Source organism: Hemitrygon akajei, chromosome 4, assembly GCF_048418815.1.
Source record: "Hemitrygon akajei chromosome 4, sHemAka1.3, whole genome shotgun sequence".
NCBI lineage: Eukaryota > Metazoa > Chordata > Chondrichthyes > Myliobatiformes > Dasyatidae > Hemitrygon > Hemitrygon akajei.
This window is the reverse complement of record NC_133127.1, coordinates 171,310,529-171,333,721: the sequence shown is the minus strand read 5'-3', so window position 1 is coordinate 171,333,721 and position 23,193 is coordinate 171,310,529. Positions and strand designations below refer to the sequence as shown.

At 41.7% G+C, this 23,193-nt stretch overlaps 1 protein-coding gene across 1 annotated transcript in view; it reads right to left on the bottom strand.

Annotated features, from left to right (window-relative positions):
* Positions 1 to 10,258: 10,258 nt before the first annotated feature.
* Positions 10,259 to 23,193, bottom strand: part of LOC140726037 (copper-transporting ATPase 2-like) — a 91,295-nt gene continuing 78,360 nt past the window's right edge. Inside the window, exons 19-20 of the mRNA XM_073041932.1 lie at positions 11,778 to 11,880; positions 10,259 to 10,372 (exon numbers count right to left, since the gene is read on the bottom strand). Coding sequence (XP_072898033.1) covers positions 10,330 to 10,372; positions 11,778 to 11,880 — 146 coding nt within the window. The 3' untranslated portion in view covers positions 10,259 to 10,329. The remainder of the gene's footprint in view (positions 10,373 to 11,777; positions 11,881 to 23,193) is intronic.

Genomic DNA, 23,193 nt, shown 5'->3' with positions numbered 1-23,193 from the left:
AGCCTGATTGAAATTTTTGAGGATGTGACTAAACACATTGATGAAGGTAGAGCAGTAGATATAGTGTATATGGATTTCAGCAAGGCTTTTGATAAGGTACCCCATGCAAGGCTTGAGAAAATAAGGAGGCATGGGATCCTAGGGGACATTGCTTTGTGGATCCAGAACTGGCTTGCCCACAGAAGACAAAGAGTAGTTGTAGACGGATTATATTCTGCATGGAGGTCAGTGACCAATGGTATGCCTCAGAGATCTGTTCTAGGACCCCTACTCTTTGTGATTTTTATAAATGACCTGGATGAGGAAGTGGAGGGATGTGTTCATAAATTTGCTGATGACACAAAGGTTGAGGGTGTTGTGGATAGTGTGGAGGGCTGTCAGAGGTTACAGTGAGACTTTGATAGGATGCAGGACTGGTCTGAGAAGTGGCAGATGGCTTTCAACCCAGATAAGTGTGAGGTGGTTCATTTTGGTAGTTCAAATATGATGGCAGAATATATCATTAATGGCTCGAGTCTTGGCAGGATCAGAGGGATCTTGGGGTCCAAGTCCATAGGACACTCAAAGCTGCTGTGCAGGTTGACTCTGTGGTTAAGAAGGTGTACGGTGCATTGGCCTTCATCAATCATGGCATTGAGTTGAGGAGCTGAGAGGTAATGTTGCAGTTATTTAGGACCCCGGTCAGACCCCACTTGGAGTACTGTGCTCAATTCTGGTCGCTTTACTATAGGAAGGATGTGGAAGCCATAGAAAGGGTGTAGAGGAGATTTACAAGGACGTTGCCTGGATTGGGGAGCATACCTTATGAGAATAGGTTGAGTGAAGTTGGCCTTTTCTCCTTGGAGTGACGGAGAATGAGAGGTGACCTGACAGAGGTGTACAAGATGTTGAGAGGCATGGATCGTGTGGGTAGTCAGAGGCTTTTTCCCAGGGCTGCAATGGCTAGCACGAGAGGGCATAGTTTTAAGGTGCTTGGAGGTAGGTTCAGAGGAGATGTCAGGGATAAGTTTTTTTTACGCAGAGAGTGGAGAGTGCGTGGAATGGGCTGCCGGTGGCAGTGATGGTGACAAAAACGATAGGCTCTTTTAAGAGGCTCCTGGATAGGTACATGGCGCTGCGAAAAACAGAGGGCTAAGGGTAAGCCTAGGTAATTTCTCAGGTAAGGACATGTTCGGCACAGCTTTGTGGGCCAAAGGGCCTGTATTGTGCTGTAGGTTTTCTATGTTTCTATATTTCTCTATGTTTCTATTAAAAATAAATGCTGCAAAATATTTCCAGTGTCAATATCTAAATATATTACTTCTTTATTCTAATATTCTTCAGTGATACACAAATCAGGAAATCAAACAAAATTTCCTGATTGCAAACCACAGTTAAGAAACTCCAAGGGTAAAAAGACCCTAATGGGAGTTGTAGACTGGCCGCTGAATAGTAGCTAGGATGTGCAATACAAATTATAATGAGAGATAGAAAGGGTATTGTTACAAGCATCATGGGGGATTTGAATATGCAGATAGCCTGGGAAACCCAGGTTGGTACTAGATCCCAAGAGAGAGAATTTATAGGATGCCTATGATATGGCATTTTAGAACAGCTTGTGATCAAGCCTCCAGAGTAAAAGCAATACTGGATCTGGTGTTGTGCAATGCATTAGATTTGATTAGGGACCATAAGGTAAAGGAACTCATATGATAGAATTCACCCTGCAGTTTGAGAGGGAGAATTGTAACATTATATACATTGATATCACAGTTGAATAAAAATAACTACAATATCATGAGAGAGGAGCTGGCCAAGGTTGATTGGGAGGGACTCTAGCAGGGATGACAGTAGAGCAGTAATGGTTGGAGTTTCTGGGAGTAATTTGGAAGATGCAGGATTGGGTCATTCCAAAGAAGAATTCTAGAGTGAGGATGAGGCAACTGTGGTTGCCGAGGGAAGTCAAAAACAGCATAAAAGTAAAAGAATGGGTATACAATATAACAAATGGAAGTTGGCATCTAGTTGAATTGGGAAGCTTTTAAAAACCCACAGAAGGCAATTAAAAGAGCAGTAAGGAGAAAAAAGATGACAAATGAAGGTAAGCTAGCTAATAATATAAAAGAGACTTTTCAGATATATAAAAGAGGGTCAAGAGTGGACATCGGACTGCTGGAAAATGATGCTGGAGATGTAGTAATGGGGAACAAAGAAATAGCAGAGGAACTGAATAAGTATTTTGCATCATTGTTCACTGTAGAAAACACCAGTTGCACGCCAAAAATTTAAGAGGATCAGGGTGGCAGAATGGAGTGTAGTCACTATTACCATGGAGAAGGTGTCTTGGAAGCTGAAAGGTTTGAAGGTATATATGCAAGTCACCTGAACCAGGTGAACTACATCCCAGGGTTCTGAAGGAGGTAATTGAGGAGACTGTGGAGGCATTAAGTAATTATCTTTCAAGAATCACTAGATTCCGGAATGGGTTTCAGAGAACCGGAAAAATCATAAACGCCACTCCATTCTTTAAGGAGAGGCAAAACATAGGAAATTATAGGCCAGTTAACCAGACTTCAGTGCTTGGAAAGATGTTAGAGTGTTATTACGGATGAGGTTTTGGACTACAATGAAGTAGGATGATGTCTGCATGCTTTCTCTTAAAGGGAAATCTTGTCTGACAAATCTATTGAATTCTTTGAGGAAATAATGGGCAGGATAGACAAAAGAGAGTCAAAGGAACTAGCTGACAGGCAGAAGGCAAAGAGTGACAATAAAATGGGCCATTCCTGGTTGGCTGCCATTGGGGCAGTTTTGGGTCCACTACTTTTTATGTTGTATGTTAATGATTTGGATGATGAAAGTCATGTTTTTGTGGCAAGTTTGAGGATGATACATAGATAGGTGGAGGAGCAGGTAGTGTTGAGAAAGCAGGAAGTCTGCAGAAAGACTCAGGCATATTAGGAGATGGGCAAAGAAGGGGCAGATTGTGGTGGTTCAGTCTGAAGTCTGTGGTCCGGTCCACGTACTCCACACTCTGGGTTTTCCAGCGGTCCCTTGCTGCGGTTGGACTTAACTAGAAACACCTGAGGCTCATATTTGAAATGGGAATGTAAGTGGCCCTGGTATTGAGTGTGGTTGGGGGTTGTCTTGTCAAGATACTCATGGCACAGATGGCTGGTGGAAGGCTAGAATTGACTCTTGCCATCCTTGGGGCTGTGTTGGAGAACCATGGCTTCTGGGAGCCTTGCTGGTAGTAGTCGGAGCGGTCATTGTGGTATGGATTCAGCTGTTTCCTAGGCTAGCTGGGTGGCCATCAGCCACTCTGAGCTAGGTAGGGATCTGGTTGCTTCTGTAGCCAGCCAAGGCTGCCGGCTGTAATGGCTACTTGGAGCTACCCTGATGCAGAGGTGGAACTGTCTGTTGTTCCTTGGTGTTTGTCTCTTCCTGTCCTTGCCCCTGTGGGGTAAGTCTGGCTGTTCTGCTGTTGCCCTGTGGGGGGATCTGTCTTGCCTTGTCCTTGCCTCTGTGGGGTAAGTCAGGCTGTTCTGCTGTTGCCCTGTGGGGGGAATCTGTCTTGTCTTTGCCTCTGTTGGGTAGGTCAGGCTGTTCTGCTGTTACCTGACGGATGGTCCTGCCCCACCTTGGTGTGGAGTTATAGATGAGTCCCTGCTTGTTGGTGGATAAGTCCTGGCTCTATCTCTGTGTACTGTCCTGTCCCATGTCAGTGCCTTGTTAAAGATGAGTCCCAGCTTGTTGGAGGACAAGTCCTGGCTCCATGTTGATGTACAGTTCCTAGTCTACCCCTAGCTCCAGCCTCCGAGTTCCCCAAGATCCAAGTCTGCAGCCTCCAGCCTCGACCCAAGCCTCAAGACTCCAAGTCCCTATCCAAGCCTTGTCACGTCCTCGCCTGGGTTTGGGGGTCCAAGCCCAAGGCAAGACCCAGGTTTTGGGTCCTTGTCCAGTCTCGGGCTCGGAATCCATCCCAGGCTCCTTGTTCCCAGTCCCTCGTCCTGGTCCAGCTTCCCCTGCCTAGACTGCATCCCATCCCGTCCTTGGGTTCCGTCTCGTCCTGTTTCCGGGACTCCAGTGTCTGTGTCCTGCAGCTGGGTCCTGATTCAACACTGACTCGTGACACAGATGGAACATAGAAGGCAAGTGTATGATCCTGTACTTTGCAAGAAAGAATAAAGGTGCAGGCTATTTTCAAAATGGGAAGCAAATTCAGAAATTGGAAGTGCGAATGTTAACTTCCAGGTTCAGCTGGTAGTAAGGAAGGCAAATATAATGTTACCATATAACCATATAACAATCACAGCATGGAAACAGGCCATTCCGGCCCTCTTTGTCCGTGCCGAACTCTTAATCTCACCTAGTCCCACCTACCCGCACTCAGCCCATAACCCTCCACTCCTTTCCTGTCCATATACCTATCCAATTTTACCTTAAATGACACAACTGAACTGGCCTCTACTACTTCTACAGGAAGCTCATTCCACACAGCTATCACTCTCTGAGTAAAGAAATACCCCCTCGTGTTTCCCTTAAACTTTTGCCCCCTAACTCTCAAATCATGTCCTCTCGTTTGAATCTCCCCTACTCTCAATGGAAACAGCCTATTCACGTCAACTCTATCTATCCCTCTCAACATTTTAAATACCTCGATCAAATCCCCCCTCAACCTTCTACGCTCCAATGAATAGAGACCTAACTTGTTCAACCTTTCTCTGTAACTTAAGTGCTGAAACCCAGGTAACATCCTAGTAAATCGTCTCTGCACTCTCTCTAATTTATTGATATCTTTCCTATAATTCCGTGACCAGAACTGTACACAATATTCCAAATTTGGCCTTACCAATGCCTTGTACAATTTTAACATTACATCCCAACTTCTGTACTCAATGCTCTGATTTATAAAGGCCAGCGTTCCAAAAGCCTTCTTCACCACCCTATCTACATGAGACTCCACCTTCAGGGAACTATGCACTGTTATTCCTAGATCTCTCTGTTCCACTGCATTCCTCATTGCCCTACCATTTACCCTGTATGTTCTATTTGGATTATTCCTGCCAAAATGTAGAACCTCACACTTCTCAGCATTAAACTCCATCTGCCAACGTTCAGCCCATTCTTCTAACCGGCATAAATCTCCCTGCAAGCTTTGAAAACCCACCTCATTATCCACAACACCTCCTACCTTAGTATCATCAGCATACTTACTAATCCAATTTATCACCCCATCATCCAGATCATTTATGTATATTACAAACAACATTGGGCCCAAAACAGATCCCTGAGGCACCCCGCTAGTCACCAGCCTCCATCCCGATAAACAATTATCCACCACTACTCTCTGGCATCTCCCATCTAGCCACTGTTGAATCCATTTTATTACTCCAGCATTAATACCTAACGACTGAACCTTCTTAACTAACCTTCCATGTGGAACTTTGTCAAAGGCCTTGCTGAAGTCCATATAGACTACATCCACTGCCTTACCCTCGTCAACATTCCTCGTAACTACTTCAAAAAATTCAATAAGGTTTGTCAAACATGACCTTCCACGCACAAATCCATGCTGGCTACTCCTAATCAGATCCTGTCTATCCAGATAATTATAAATACTATCTCTAAGAATACTTTCCATTAATTTACCCACCACTGATGTCAAACTGACAGGTCTATAATTGCCAGGCTTACTTCTAGAACCCTTTTTAAACAATGGAACCACATGAGCAATACGCGAATCCTCCGGCACAATCCCCGTTTCTAATGACATCTGAAAGATCTCCGTCAGAGCTCCTGCTATCTCTACACAAACTTCCCTCAAGGTCCTGGGGAACATCCGGTCAGGACCCGGAGATTTATCCACTTTTAAATTTCTTAAAAGCGCCAGTACTTCCACCTCTTTAATTGTCATAGGTTCCATAACTTCCTTACTTGTTTCCCACACCTTACACCATTCAATATCCTTCTCCTTAGTGAATACCGAAGAGAAGAAATCGTTCAAAATCTCTCCCATCTCCCTCGGCTCCACACATAGCTGACCACCCTGATTCTCTAAGGGACCAATTTTATCCCTCACTATCCTCTTGCTTTTAATATAACTGTAGAAGCCTTTCGGATTTACTTCCACCTTATTTGCCAAACCAAACTCGTAACTTCTTTTAGCTTTTCTAATCTCTTTCTTAAGTTTCCTTTTACATTCTTTATATTCCTCGAGCAATTCCTTTACTCCATGCTGCCTATATCTATTGTAGACATCCCTCTTTTTTCGAACCAAGTTTCTAATATCCCTTGAAAACCATGGCGCTTTCAAACCTTTAACCTTTCCTTTCAACCGAACAGGAACATAAAGATTCTGTACCCTCATAATTTCACCCTTAAATGACCTCCATTTCTCTATTACATCCTTCCCATAAAACAACTTGACCCAATCCACTCTCTCTAAATCCTTGCGCATCTCCTCAAAGTTAGCCTTTCTCCAATCAAAAATCTCAACTCTAGGTCCAGTCCTGTCCTTCTCCATAATTATATTGAAGCTAATGCTATTGTGATCACTGGACCCGAAGTGCTCCCCAACACATACATCTGTCAGCTGACCTATCGCATTCCCTAACAGGAGATCCAACACTGCCCCATCTCTAGTCGGTACTTCTATGTATTGTTGCAAAAAACTATCCTGCACACATTTCACAAACTCTAAACCATCCAGCCCTTTTACAGAATGAGCTTCCCAATCTATGTGTGGAAAATTAAAATCTCCCACAATCACCACCTTGTGTTTACTACAAATATCTGCTATCTCCTTACACATTTGCTCTTCCAACTCACGCTCCCCATTAGGTGGCCTATAATACACTCCTATCAGTGTTACTACACCTTTCCCATTCCTCAATTCCATCCAAATAGCCTCCCTAGAGGAGCTCTGTAATCTATCCTTCCAAAGCACCGCCATAAGATTTTCTCGGACAAGCAATGCAACACCTCCTCCTCTGGCCCCTCCTACTCTATCACACCTGAAGCAACTAAATCCAGGAATAGTTAGTTGCCAATCACACCCTTCCTGCAACCATGTTTCACTAATAGCTACAACATCATAATTCCAGGTATCAATCCACACTTTAAGCTCATCCACCTTTCTTACAATGCTCCTAGCATTAAAATAGATACATTTAAGATACTCTCCACCTCCTCCTCTCTTTTCATCCCTAGCAATGCATTCAAATTTATTATCCTTTTCTTTCTTCTCCCCTACAACTTCGGGCTGAGCGCATCCCTTCTCCATCACCTGCCTTTCCTCCCTCACACACTGTCTACTTACTTGCTCTACTGGTGAACTAACTTCCTCTCTCATAGTTTCCTCAAATTGATTTCCGCCCCCCCATCTTACTAGTTTAAAGTCTGCCCTGTAGCCCTAGCAAACCTCCCCGCTAGGATATTGGTCCCCCAGGATTCAAGTGTAACCCGTCCTTCTTGAACAGGTCACGCCTGCCCCAGAAGAGGTCCCAATGATCCAGAAACTTGAATCCCTGCCCCCTGCTCCAATCCCTCAACCACGCATTCATCCTCCACCTAATTCCATTCCTACTCTCACTGTCGCGTGGCACAGGCAGTAATCCCGAGATTACTACCTTTGCGGTCCTTCTTCTTAACTGCCTTCCTAACTCCCTATACTCTCGTTTCAGGACCTCTTCCCCTTTCCTACCTATGTCATTGGTACCTACATGTACCACAACCTCTGGCTCCTCACCCTCCCACTTCAGGATATCTTGGACGCGATCAGAAACATCCCGGACCCTGGCACCAGGGAGGCAAACTACCATCCGGGACTCCCGATCACCTCCACAGAACCGCCTGTCTGAACCCCTGACTATTGAGTCCCCTATTACTATGGTCCTCTTTCTTCTATCCCTACCCTTCTGAGCTACAGGGCCGTCCTCTGTGCCGGAGGCCCGGCCACTGTCACTTCCTCCAGGTAGGCTGTCCCCCCCAACAGTACTCAAACATGAGTACTTATTGTCAAGGGGTACAGCCACTGGGGTACTCTCTAGTACCTGCCCCTTCCCCTTCCTGACCGTGACCCACCTATCTGCCTCCCGTGGCCCCGGAGTGACCACCTGCCTGTAACTCCTCTCTATCACCTCCTCACTCTCCCTGACCAGGCGAAGGTCATCGAGCTGCAGCTCCAGTTCCCTAACTCGGTCCCTCAGGAGCTGTAGTTCGACACACCTGGCGCAGATGTGGACGTCCGGGAGGCTCAGAGACTCCAGGACCTCCCACATCCGACACCGAGAACAACAAGCTGCCCTCACACTCATACTTCCCGAATAACTGAATGTTAACATTCATTTAAAGGGGACTAAAATATGAAAGCAAGGATGTAACATTGAGGCTTTATAAGGTATTGGTCAGACCACATTTGGAGTTTTGTTAGCAGTTTTGTGCCCCATATCTAATAAAGGATGTGCTGGCATTGGAGAGGGTTCAGCAAGGTTCATGAGAATAATCCCAGGAATGAAAGGGTTAACACATGAGGAGCGTTTGATGACTCTGGACCTGTACTTGCTGGAGTATAGCATTGCTAGATCATATTGAAAACTATCAAATATTGAAAGGCCTGGATAGACTGGAAATGGAGAGAATGTTTTCAATAGTGGGAGAGTCTAAGTCTACAGGGCACAATCTCAAAATACAAGGAGATCCCTTTAGAAGAGATAAAAATTATTTTTAGCCAAAGGGAGGTAAATCTGTGAAATTCATTGTGGTTTAAGTCTTTGGGTATAGGTATTTGATTAGTAAGGGTGTCATACAGTAGGTAATGGGGAGAAGGCATGAGAATAGGAGTTCTGAGGAAAAGTCAATCAGCCTGATTGAATGACAGAGCAGACTCAATGGGCCAAATGGCCTAATTCTCCTTCTATGTTTTATGGTCTAAAATGAAAGGAATTATCTATGTTTCCTGTTTTTCATTACTGGTATGAACCACTTGTTCTCAGGCATTCCTGGCAAAAGAGCCATGATTTATTTCCTCTCTAGTTGTGAGGAGGGCAAGATGCCTGCAGGTGATTTTTTAAATACATATATATGTGGGGTAGCCATTGTATACTATTACTTAGTGGGGTCTTGGTCAAATTCAAGGTATCCAGAAACCAGGATATGCCTGGCAGACCTGGCACAAAATGCCTGTGGACCAAATTACAGATACAGTTTGAAAACACTTGCATATATATGCAAGCACACACTACTTCCTCAGTCAGGTTTCCCCAATTTATTTCCTTGCCTGATTTGGTCTAACATACCATTTAGTTAAAAAGCAGAATTTTTTTCTTCATTATTCAAGAGGTTGCTGCAGATCTGAACATGGTGCAGGTACTCTCCACGTTATGACTGAGTTCGTTCCTGAGAACTACTCATAACTTGAACTGTTCCTAAGTTGGAATAAATACAAAGTATGTGGGACAGGATAAACATTTGAACAGAACACAAACAGCACAGAAAAAGCAGCAACCAGCAGTCTCATCGAGTGAGCAAGTGAATCTGCTTAGTGCTCTCAGCTTGGCCAATAATTGTTGCAGTTTGAGGTAATGGCATGCAGAAATGCCCTGTTTCCACATGGCACAAAATGCCAGCAACCCTGCAAATCTATCCCATCTATCCGGCTAGTCTATTAAATCCTTGTATGTAGAGTGTGTATAAAGTTAACCATTTGCAACCTGAGAAGAACTTGTAAATTTTGAGAGTTGACTACAATAATATCTTGGTTACATTCTTAAATATAGAAAACATTATTAACATTTGATTAGTTAAAAAGGTGAAGTAGAAAGTACCCTTATGAATATCAATGATTTCTATAGCTAATGTACACAGAAAATCACTCTATTCAGAAATGAATTGAATCAATTTGAAATCTGAGTAAAATATTAAAATAAGTTTTATTGCAGTTTCATGCAATACAGACTTCCAAGGAGTAAAGTATTTAGCATTAATTAAGACTAGAATGGTCTTCACAAACTTAAACTTCAGAAAACTACTGTTTCAGAAAGCTTGTGTATATTTATGTAAAAACATACTTCATTTATAAAACAGTTTAGTCTTCATAAGTTCACACTGTACCAATATATTTTCTCAATTCATAGTCTTTATCAATCCTTAGACACAAGCTCTTCATTTTACCCTCCAGCCAGCAGAGGCCATTCATCACATTCATCCTGAAGACTTATTCTCTGATTTGATAATTTTTCATTTTAGTGAATTAAGAGAATAATATATTTTAATTGGGCGCAGATATTGAACTTTGGAGAATCCTTTGATTCCTTTCATCAATTTTAAATGGATGCAGTTGGTGTTGCCTTATGTTTGATTATCAAGCTTTTCTATGTTTGGCTTCCTGTAGCTGAAATTGAAAATAACAAGATTGTAATTACATTTAAGATTATGGATGGAAAAATCTTCTATTTTAATCACCAAATAGGTGCAATTATCTTAAAATAAAATTAAACAGTGACACTGTACTCTAATTTTAAATAAATAGTACCCAATCAATTGTCCAACTCAATATTGATGGATACAGCACGCGTTATGTCTGCATTCATCATTTATCCTATTCCAAACTCCATGGAATGAGTTTAAGAACTGGAAATGAAGAGCAGGTGCAAGAAGGAAGGAAATACCTCCTTTTTTTCAACAGTGCAGGACACTAATGAGTAAAATACAAAAGTCCAATAGAATTATGGATTTTAATGCATAGTTAGAATGTGTAACTTCTATTCTTAGAATTGAGGCAGATACAATACGGTCTTTTAAGAGACTCTTAGATAGCTTTGAAATATAGAGGGATATGCAGTAGGCAGTTTCTAGAGTAGGTTACATGGTTGGCATAACATTGTGGGCTGAAGGGCCTGTAATTTGCTGTAGATTTTTATGCTCTATGCTTTATTTCCATCCCTAAACATAAAATATTTACTTAATTCCACCAAACCTAATAACTTCAGAGAGAATTTTATGTACAGCCTTTAACTGTCCATATTCACTTCATCACACTTAAATGGCAGATTTTACTTTCTATAAACATTTCCCTTGCATGGAAAGTCAATTAATACATCCTACGAGACAATTAAACATTTCAGTATGATCATAAATGTAGTTCTACCACTTGGCTAGACAAAGATGAGCATGACATTGCCAACACAACAGATGAATGTTCATGTTAATTGGTGCTTATTGAAAACTTCAGAAATGGATCAGATCAAAGAAGGTATTATGCGATCAATTTCCCTGCCAGTTGATATGTAGTTCAAGGGAAGGTCCATTTTGTCACTAATATTCTAGTTAGTTGTATATTCAGGGAGATATCCCTCTAATTGTAACAAAAGAAATATATGTTGGGTATCTGGCATTTGTGCTCAAAATTTTTCAGACCAGCCACCAGTAGTGAATATTCAAAAGGATTCTGCTATTTGGGATATGCTACCATTGTAAAAATATAATTCTGTATGTTACCAGTCTACATTCAAAATGTTAAAGTTGAGTAAATAATCAGCAACAGACACTGTTGTTCATGGTTTATTACCATTTTTGTGTTTAAAAACTTTAAAGAGAAGAAGTAGATTCTCTTCTGAAGATCTGTGGAAATGAATAATGATCTTTACAATTCCTAATTACAGCTTCCATATGGTTCAGTTTAGTCAATTACAATTGTTACCTTTCAAAGTGTTTCAAAATACCCAAGTGTTTCAAAATCATAAATCAGTGAATTTAAGCAGACTCATTATGAGAAAAAGTTAAGTACAGTTACTTACAGTTTTAACAATAATGAAGAAACCACCACAGAAACAGAGGAAGCAGCCATTGCAGCAGAACCCATCCATGGCTGTAAAACTAGGCCCAAAGGCAAAAAAACACCTGGAAAACACAGAAGACAGTAATCTCTCTCTCAATCTCTCTGTATGTTATATAGACACACACACACACACCACCACCCCCCCCCCCCCAATCCAGCCATCACTGCGTTCAGTTAGAGAGAACGCACACAAGCAGACTGATATGAAGAATGCTGTGAGGAAATGGAACCAGTGACTGAGGTCAAAAGAAGAACCTTACTTGCCTACAAGAATGATTCCAACCTCAGAATCTGAGTTGTTCTTAAAGCTGCAAAGGTGGTCCAGAAAACTGCTCACCGCTACACCAACTACTGCCTGAGCTTGTGCAGCAGACACAGGAGTTGCACAAGGTATGTATGAAGGCATTGACAAGGCTATAGGCCCCTTTGTCAGCATGACCACCCGTCTGAAGTCCATGACTGGAGAATTCATACCTGATCAAGCCAAGCAGCTTCAATGTTGGGTTGAGCACTATGTAGAGTTGTACTCAGCCCAGAATCTGGTCACAAGCCCTGCACTTGAGGCTATCCCAGATCTACCAGTCACGGAAGAGCTAGATGCAATGGAAGAACTCAGCAAAGTCATTGACCATCTTGCTTGTGTGAATGCCCCTGGAAATTATGGTATCCCTCCATAAGTTTTGAAGAGTGGCAAACCAGCATTGCTGCAACATCTTCATGAGCTCCTCTGTCTTTGATGGGAGAGAGGCTATGCCAGTGGTCCCCAACCACCGGGCCATGAAGCATGTGCTACCAGGCTGCGAGAAAACGATATGAGTCAGCTGCACCTTTCTTCATTCCGTCACACCCACTGTTGAACTTGAACGCACGCGAGGTCATCCGTCACCTAAACGTAGTGATACCCTAGCGCCAGGGATCACTGGTTGGCATCGGGTAACCAGCCACCCCGTGTGGCCAGCGAGAAGTTCCGTTGCTACTGGCCTGGAGCATGGACAGATGGGTGCTGCCTCTAAACCTGTTTAGCACACCGAATGTTTGTGGGGAACCCGGTGCTAAAATTTGGCAGATGACGTAATTCAGGCTCAGGGTTTCATAAGTAGCAGAGCAGCTACCTCACTGCAATCTACTGAAAGTCATCCCTCGAGCCAAACTTTTGTTGGCCAATAGATCCTACCTATCTACAAGGGGAGGGGGGGGGGAGGGTGGGTGCGCATGCCCTGTCGCACTCCTTGCTCGGTTGGTCGCTCTTTCCGGACTGCGACCGCCACGGCCCCGGTACGGGGACCTCTGGCCCTTACCTTGTCCTCTCACTGGTGTGTTGCAATGATTTTATATGTTCATATGAGGAAAATATGCGCTGTGTGTTTAATATCAAAACGTTACTTAAAATGTGATGATGCTATTGACTTATAAGTGAGTTATAATTGATTTATCACTATATTCATGCGAGGAATATATGTGCTGTGTGTTTACTATTAAATTCGTTAGATAAACCCTTTTAGAAATGAAATTGGGTGTATTAGCCACTTATAAGTGACTTATAGTTGACTTATCACCTATATTCTGGTCGTGATTAACACCTCCCCCCCACCGGTCAGCCGGTCCGCAAGAATATTGTCAATATTAAACTGGTCCGCGGTGTTAAAAAGGTTGGTGACCCCAGGGTTATGCAAAACAAGACATGTGAGCTTCAAACATTGTCCACTTGTACAAGAACAAGGGTGATCACAGTAACTGTAACAACTACTGTGGCATCTCCCTCCTCAGCATTGTGGAAAAAACCTTTGTCCAAGTCAATTTGCATGGCTGCAGCATCTTGCTCAAGGTGTCTCCCCAGAGTTGCAGTGTGGTTTCAGAGCAGGCAGGTATACAGTAGATATGATCTTCTCATTATGCCAGCTTCAGGAGAAATGTCAAGAGCAGCAAAAAAAAAACTCTTCATTGCATTCATTGACTTGACAAAGGCATTTCATCTGGTCAACAGAAGTGGGCTCTTCAGGTTGCTGCAGAAGATAGACTACCCTCCAACCTGCTGTCCATGATCACTTCCATGAAGACATGCACAGTACTGTTTGCTTTAACAATGCAATTTCAAAAGCCTTCCCAGTGAGAAGTGGAATAAAGCATGGCTGCATTCTGGCATTGACACTCTTCAGCATCGTCTTCTCTATGTGCTTCAGTATGCTTCTGGAGAATGCGCAGAGGGAATCTACCTACATACCAGAGCTGATCACAAACTCAATATTACTTGCCTTCGCTCCAAGACCAAGATCCGAGAGGTTTGTTTCAGTGAGCTGTTGTTCGCCAGTGATGCAGCATTGACCTCCCACACAAAAACTGCAGCATCTCATCGACCATGCTGCAAGGAGTTTGTACACACACATACACATATACAAACTCATATACATATGCACACACACATACATATACACAGCAGTAGGCAGAGGGGGTGGCATGGCTCTGCTGGTAAAGAATGGCATCAGAACAGTAGAAAGATATGACAAAGGATCAGAAGATGTTGAGTTAAGAAACTGCAAGGGTAAATAAAACCCTGACAGCAGTTAAACACAGGCCTCCCAACAGTAACTGGAATATGAACCACAGATTACAACAGGAAAAAGAAAGACCTGTCAAAAGGGCAATGTTATGATAGTCATGGGAGATTTCAACATGCAGGTCAATTGAGAAAATCAGGTTGGTAATGGATCTCAAAAGAATGAATTTGTTGAATGTAAATGAGATGACTTTTTAGAGCAGCTTGTCGTTGAGCTTACTAGGGATCAGTTATACTGGATTGGGTGTTATGTAATGAACCAGAGGTGGTTAGGGAGCTTAAGGTAAAAGAAACCTTAAGAGGCAGTGATCACAATATGACTGAGTACAACTTGAAATCTGATAGGGAGAAAGTAAAGTCTGACAAAGCAGTATTTGAGTAGAGTAAAGGAAATTGCTGTGGTATGAGTGAGGAGTTGGCCAAAGTAAATTGGAAGGAGATGCTGTCAAGGATGACAGTGGAGCAGCAATGGTGTGACTTTCTGTAAAAAATGAGGAAGGTGCAGGATAAATGTATTCCAAAAATGAAGAAACACTTAAGTGGCAAAACAGTTCAACAGTGGCTGACAATGGAAAGTCAAAGCTAACATAAAAGCAAAAGAGAAGGCATACAAGAAAGCATAAATTAGTGGACAGATAGAGGATTAGGAAGCTTTTAAAAACCTACAGGGAGAAATTAAAGAATCTTTAGGAGGGAAAAGATTAAAAATGAAAGCAAGCTAGCAAACAATATCAAAGTCGATAGTGAAAGCTTTCTCAAGTATGTAAAAAAAAATAGAGAGATGACAGCGGATTATAGGACCACTAGAAAATAAGGCTGGAGAAATAATAACGGGGAACAAGGAGATGGCAGATGAACTAAGTGAGTATTTTTCATCAGTCTTCACTGTGGAAGACACTAGCAGTGTGCCAGATGTTGAAGGCTGTGAGGGAAAAGAAGTAGGTGCAGTTACTATCACAAGGGAGAAGATACTCAAAAAGTTGAAAGACCTAAGGATACATAGGTCACTTGGACCTGATGAACTGCACCCTAGCATTCTGAAAGAAGTAGCGGTAGAGATTTTAGAGACATTTGTAATGATCTTTCAAAAATCATTAGACTCTGGCATAGTGCCAGACGGCTAGAAAGTTGCAAATGTCACTCCATTCATTAAGAAAGGAGGAAGGCAGCAGAAAGAAAATTATAGACGTTAGCCTGACCTCAGTGGTTGGGAAGATGTTGGAGTCAATTGCTAAGGATGAGGTTATGGAGTACTTAGTGACATAGGACAAGATAGGTCAAAGTCAGCATGGTTTCCTTCAGGGAAAATCTTGCCTAATGTTGGAATTCTTTGAGGAGATTACAAGTAGGCTAGATGAAGGGGATGTAGTGGATGTTGTATATTTGGACTTTAAGAAGGCCTTTGACAAAGTGCCACACATGAAGCTGCTTACCAAGTTAAGTGCCCATGGTATTACAGGAAAGTTACTGACATTGTTAGAGCATTGGCTGATTGGTAGGAGGCAGTGAACGGGAATAAAAGGATCCTGTTCTGCTTGGCTACCAGTGACTAGGGATCGGTGTTGGGGCTGCTTCTGCTGTATATCAATGATTTAGAAGATGGAATAGATGGCTTTGTTGCCAAGTTTGCAGATAATACAAAGATTGGTGGTGGGGCAGGTAGTGTTGAGGAAACAGGTAAGCTGCAGAAGGACTTAGACAGATTAGGAGAATGGCAAATTAAATACAATGTTGGAAATGCAAGGTTATGCACTTTGGTAGCAGAAATAAATGTGCAGACCATTTTTTAAACAGAGAGAAAATGTAAAAATCTGAGATGCAGAGGGACTTGCGAGTCCTTGTGCAGAACACCTTAAAGGTTAACTTGCAGGTAGAATTGGTGGTGAGGAAGGCAAATGCTATGTTAACATTCATTTCAAGAGGTCTAGAATACAAGAGCAGGGGTGTGATGCTTAGGCTTTATAAGGCACTCATGAGGCCTCACCTTGAATATTGTGAACAGTTTGGGCTCCTCATCTAAGAAAAGATGTGCTGGCATTGGAGAGAGTCCAGAGGAGGCGCACAAGGATGATTCCAGGAATGAAAGGGTTATCGTACGAGGAATGTTTGATAGCTCTGGGTCTGTACTCATTGGAACTTAAGATGAGGTGGATCTCATTGAAACCTTTTGAATGTTGAAAGGCCTAGACAGAGTAGATGTGGAAAGGATGTTTCTCATGATGGGGGAGTCTCGGACAAAAGAGCACAGCCTCTGGATAGGGGGGTGTCCATTTAAAAGGGAGGCAGAGAGCTTCCTTTAGCCAGAGGGTGGTGAATTTGTGGAATTTATCACAGGTAGTTGTGGAGGTCAGGTCATTGGGTATACTTAAGGTAGAGATTGATCAGTTCTTGATTGGACTTGGCATCAAAGGTTATGGGGAGAATGCTGGGAAATGGGGCTGAGGAGGGGAAAAAAGTATCATCCATAAATGAATGGCAGAGCAGACTCAATGGGCCAGATGGCCTAATTCTGCTCCTATGTCTTAGGGTCTTATACATTTTTGCTCACCCCTGATGAGTGCTGTGTATGTGTATTTTTCCTTCAATCTCAGGTCCTCTACCAGAGGCCTGGGAGTTTGAGAGCTCAGCGCTGTTCCTAGTAGTGCACTCTTCTGGACTGAAATCTCAGGTGTTGTTCCCAGGATTTGTTGGAACCACTCTCCCAGTGCAGGTGTCACAGCCCAAGTGCTCCTATCACCACTGGGATTACAGTGGCTTTAACTTGCACCCCTTTCTATCTGCTCTTTCAAGTTCTGGTATTTCTCCAGCTTCTGATATTTTTTTCTTCCTGATGTTACTGTCATCCATGTTTGCCACACCTATTACCATTGCTTTCTTCTGCTCCTTGTCCAGTATTACTATGTCTGGTTGGTTGGCCAGTACCTGCTTATCAGTCTGTATTTGGAAGTCCCACAGGATCTTAGCTCTGTCATTCTCCACGACCTTCTCGAGTGTTTCCCATTTGGATTTGTGAGTGTTCAATCCATACTTAGCACAGATACTCCTGTACATGTTTCCTGCAACACCCGATGTATGTGTGTGTATATGTACACACACACATAGATTTTCATGCATATATATTTGCAGACATATTTACCTACAAACATGCATGCACACTTACAAACGCAGATACACATACATATACATATTTATATTCGGCCGCATATTTACGCACACATACACATATACACAGACCTACACAGGCAAATATAAAAATACATATACCTTCACACATGCATACATATGTAATGCCCTGTTTAATATTTCTATCGCTATGCTGTTTAGTGTTTCATTTTAGCAGTTTTCTGCAAAAGCAGTGTGTCCTGCTGGTACAAGGTTTTGGTTTTGGCTAAAGTTAAGACCTGCTCGTCAACTTAGGAATGTGGTGTCACCCAATCAGGATTGTGGGATCTGGAGAAGGTTCTAAAGAGCGGGCCAGAGAAAGGATTGTGATGGATAGTAGTCTGGTTTGGGGTCTTTTTGGTGGGAGCTGTAGAGTGGGACAGAAGGGAAGATGCTACAGAATGCCATGGGAAGGAGAGTTCTCATTGCAAGAAGGGTTTTGAGCAGATGAATGGCTCCAAGGAGGAGGGCCAATACTCCTGACAGAGCCAGTTTGTTTCAGATGGACATCAAGGGAAGTTCGGATTGTGGCAATTTCTTCCAGTTCATCTGTGAAAAAAATCACTCTTCTTTTCTCTTTTCTCTTCTCAAGGGACTGGGGTCCTGTTGGAGTATGTGATCTACAGCTGCAGCTCAAGCTACAGTTCTTCACGGGTGTAGCCTGGAAGACGTGTGCCGTCGGGTGCGGCCCTGTGGATGATCTGACTTCTTGCCAATGTCGCTGACTGAAGTGTCATGGGAGATCGAAACATTGAGACAGCAGGCAGGGGGTGTAAGCTGCTGTCGAAAGAAGGCCCCTGCACTAAAGAGATCTCTCACTCTCTCTCTCTTAATGGTGAGTAAGAGTTTGGTGGTCCTCGAGTTGGGGAACTCGGACAAGCAATGCGGCAGATTGTAACTCTTAAATAGCAAGCTGTTGATCTCCCCTCCCAATGTTGCAGGAGCAATATCTCTCTCCTTCCCTACTGAAAGAGAGAGCCTGTCTGAGATGTCAAAGTGTTCGGATGGACAATACTTTGTGGATCATAGTCCCTTTGGCAGCTTTGCTATTGCTGCATGGTGCGTGATGGGGAGTTGATGCTTTTGCTGGAGGGAGAGGAGAGGGGGAAGGGTGATGCTTCTGCTGCTGCTTGTGTGTGGAAGTGGGGGATTGGGTGTAGAGTTCTAACATTTTTCTGTCATTTATTCTTTGTGGTTTTTTCTGTTTTGTGGATGTTCACAAAGAGTAAGAGTTTCAAGTTGTATACTCTAAACATACTCTGATATTAAATTGAAGCATTGAACTCGTCTACATCATTACACACACACATACATATGCACCCATATATAGTCACATACATATACACATCCACACATATATACACATATACAAATGCACATTGATATTCTTGCACATATATATATATATATATATATATATATATATATATATATATATATACACACACAGATACATATTTACACATAGTTACATATGTACTCATACATATACACACACATTGTGTGGGTAAATATGTGTACACACACATATACATGTAAACGCATACATTTACAGACATTTATAAACACATATACTCACACTCAAATATTTGCCTACACATATACATACTTACACATAAATTTACATGCTCACATATACATATACATAGTTATACACACATATATAAATATACACATATACAAATGTGTGTATACATATACACACATACATGTACACACAGATATCCACTTACATATTTAGACATACATATTTGCATATGCACACCTAAACGTGCATAAATACATATATATACATATACACACATGTACTCACAAATATATACATATAAGGCTATTTTCAAACAAATTTTCAACGGTCCTGGAGGAGCGTTGTTTTGGTTTTACTGTGTACTGTACCAGCACTTTATGGTCGAAATGACAATAGACTTGACTTGACTTGATATACATATTTACATACATATACATATTTACACACAAACATATATACACACAAAGTATATAAATGTATAGACACACACAAATATTAACACATGTACATACTGTATATGCACACATTACATATATGTCCACACATGTACATATATACACATATACATATACACTCATGCTGTATATACATGTATAGACAAATATAAATACACACATCTACATATGTGCCCAAACAAGTGTATACACACAAATATACACATGATTATACAGTACATAATTAGACACAAACACATACAGACACATGCATACTCACATGCAACACATATATACTGTACATGTAGACATACATATACATACACAGGTGCATCATATACTTATATAAAGTACCCACATACATATGTTGGTCTCCTCTCTCACTGTTGCAGAAGAGACATCTTTCTGTGAGATGTCGAAGTGTTAGGATGAACATAGTTTTAGAAGGACTCTAGATCATAATTTCTTTGCTATTGCTGTATGGTGTGTGGTGGGGAGTTGATACTTTTGTTGGAGCAAGTGGGATGAGGGAGGGAATTGATGTTTTCGCTGCTACTTGTGCATCGGAGGGGGATGGGGTCTTTGGGGTTTGAACATTTTTCTTCATTCATTCTTTGGTTTTTCTGTTTCGTGGGTGTCTGCAAAGAGTAAGAATTTCAAGTTGTATACTAGAACATAGAACTTAGAAAGCTACAGCACATTACAGGCCCTTTGGCCCACAATGTTGGGCCGATCATGTAACCTACTCTAGAAACGCCTAGAATTACCTTACCACATAGCCCTCTAATTTTCTAAGCTCTATGTACCTATCTAAGAGACTCTTAAAAGACCCTATTTTATTTGCCTCTATTCTAAAAATAGAAGTTACACATTCTAACTATGCATTAAAATCCATAATTCTATTGGACTTTTGTATTTCACTCATTAGTTTCCTATACTGTTGTAAAAAAGGAAGAATTTCCTTCCCTCTTGCACCTGTTCTTCATTTCCACCACTGTCGTCAGCAGTGCATTCCACACACCCACCAATCTCTGTGTTAAAAATTTTCCGACATCCGCTCTGTACCTGCTTCCAAGCACCTTAAAACTATGCCCCCTTGTGTTAGCCATTTCAGCCCTGAGAAAAAGCCTCTGGACATCCACACAATCAATGCCTCTCATCATCTTATACACCTCTATCAGGTCACTTCGCGTCCTCCATCGCTCCAAGGAGAAAAGGCCAAGTTCACTCCACCTCTTCTCATAAGGCATGCTTTCCAATCTCGGCAACGTCCTTGTAAATCTTCTCTGCACTCTCTCTAGAGTATCCACATCCTTCCTGTAGTGAGGTGACCAGAGCTGAACACAGTAGTCCAAGTGGGGTCTAAGGTCTTACATAGTTGTAACATTACCACAGGGCTCTTGAACTCAATCCCACGGTGTGAAAGCCAACACATCATATGCCTACTTAACAACATTGTCCTTTGAGTGTCCTATGGACATGGTCCCCAAGATCTCTCTGATCGTCCACATAAGCCTACACATATACACACACACACACAAATATACACTAATATACAGACATACTTGCACATGCCTACATAGGCACACATTTATACATATATGCATACATGCATAAAAATACACAGATACACATATACATGCACACTTATGCATGCACATATGCATACTCATATCTGCATGTAAACACACATATTTACAACCATGTGCATACACACACTCATGGATGTTTGCACACACACATACTTATACATATTTACATGCACACTCATACATACACATATATACATAACATTCATATTTACACATGCATACACACGTATATATAGACACATATACGTACCTACACATACATACTTAGACAGATTTATGCATATACATATGTACAGACATATATACAACACATTGACACAAAGGCATGCATATCCACTCACATATATATACACATACATTTACTTATATACATATGCACAACCCAAAACCCATATATACACACATATACACATATGCATACGTACACATTCACACACACACACACATAATTTACACATACATATACACACACATGCACGTATATACAAATTTAAATGCACATGCACATAAATATTTACATACAGAAATGGGAGGAGCTAAAAATGGCACCGGAGTTTTTTGTGGACTTGGGCAACTTCTTCCAGTTCATCCGCAAAACAGTTTAATTTCTTCTCTTTTCATGTATTTTCCAAGGCAGCTGGGGTCCTGTCAGAGTCCATGATCTACAGTTGTACTGGGTATGTCCCTGTAGATAACCTGATTCCTCACCGATCTCACTGACTAAAGCAACATGGGAGATTGAAACATCGAGATAGCAGGCAGGCAATGTACACTGCTGTCAATAGAAGGCCCCTGCACCTGTGATTTCTCCCTCTCTCTCTTTTGACAGTCAGTTGGCCCTCGAGTCGGGGAACTCGGACAAGTGTCGTGGCAGATTGTAACATCAGAACAGTGTGCTGTTGGTCTCCCCTCTTGTTACTGCAGCAGCGATACTTCACTCTCCCTCACTACTGAAAGAGAGAACCTGCCTGAGTTGCCTATGTGTTGGGATGGACAGTAGTTTTTGACTGACTCTAGATCATAATCTCTTTGCTATTGCTGCATGGTGTGTGCTGGTGAGTCAATGCTTTTTCTGGAGCAGGTGGGGTGAGGGTGAGTGTTGATGCTTTTGCTGCTGCTTGTGTGTGGGGGGGATGGGGCTTTGGGGTTCGAACATTTTTCTGCCATTCATTCTTCGAGTATTTTTCTGTTTTGCGGATGTCTGTGAAGAGTTAGATTTTCAGGTTGTATACTGTACACATTCTCTGATATTAAATAGAGCCATTAAATGTGTACATATACATAGTTACATACACACACATACAGATGTACCCATATTCATGCACACATGTATACTAACATACATATGTACATATACAGTCACATACACATACATGCACACACATATATGCATATACAGACACACATATACACATACACGTGCATATGCATATATAGACATATGCATACATATACAGATATTCACGCAATACATAAACATAATTACACACACATACACAAATACATATATACATATTTACTCACACACACAAATGCATATTTGTATACACATACATATTTACACACTTACAAACATACACATATACATACTTACACATACATTCTCATATATTTACACACATACATATATGTACATATACATATACACACTCATACATTTATATACTTCTACACATATATTTACACAAGCATACATATTTGCACACTCATACACATACATACACACACCTATACATATACACATACACGGACACACATACACAGATATACACTTATCCATAGACACACACATATTTATACACACATCCATGTACCTATACATAAATACACAGCGCACAGTGCATATATACACACACACTTACACACATATACAAATTCACTAACACATACATACTTAGAGTCAAACACATATTTACATACACATATACATTTATACATATATACACACATACATATTTACACACATATATACTCACATACATAGAAACATAGAAAACCTACAGCACAATACAGGCCCTTTGGCCCACAAAGCTGTGCTGAACATGTTCCTACCTTAGAAATTACTAGGTTCACCTATAGCCCTCTATTTTTCTAAGTTCCATGTA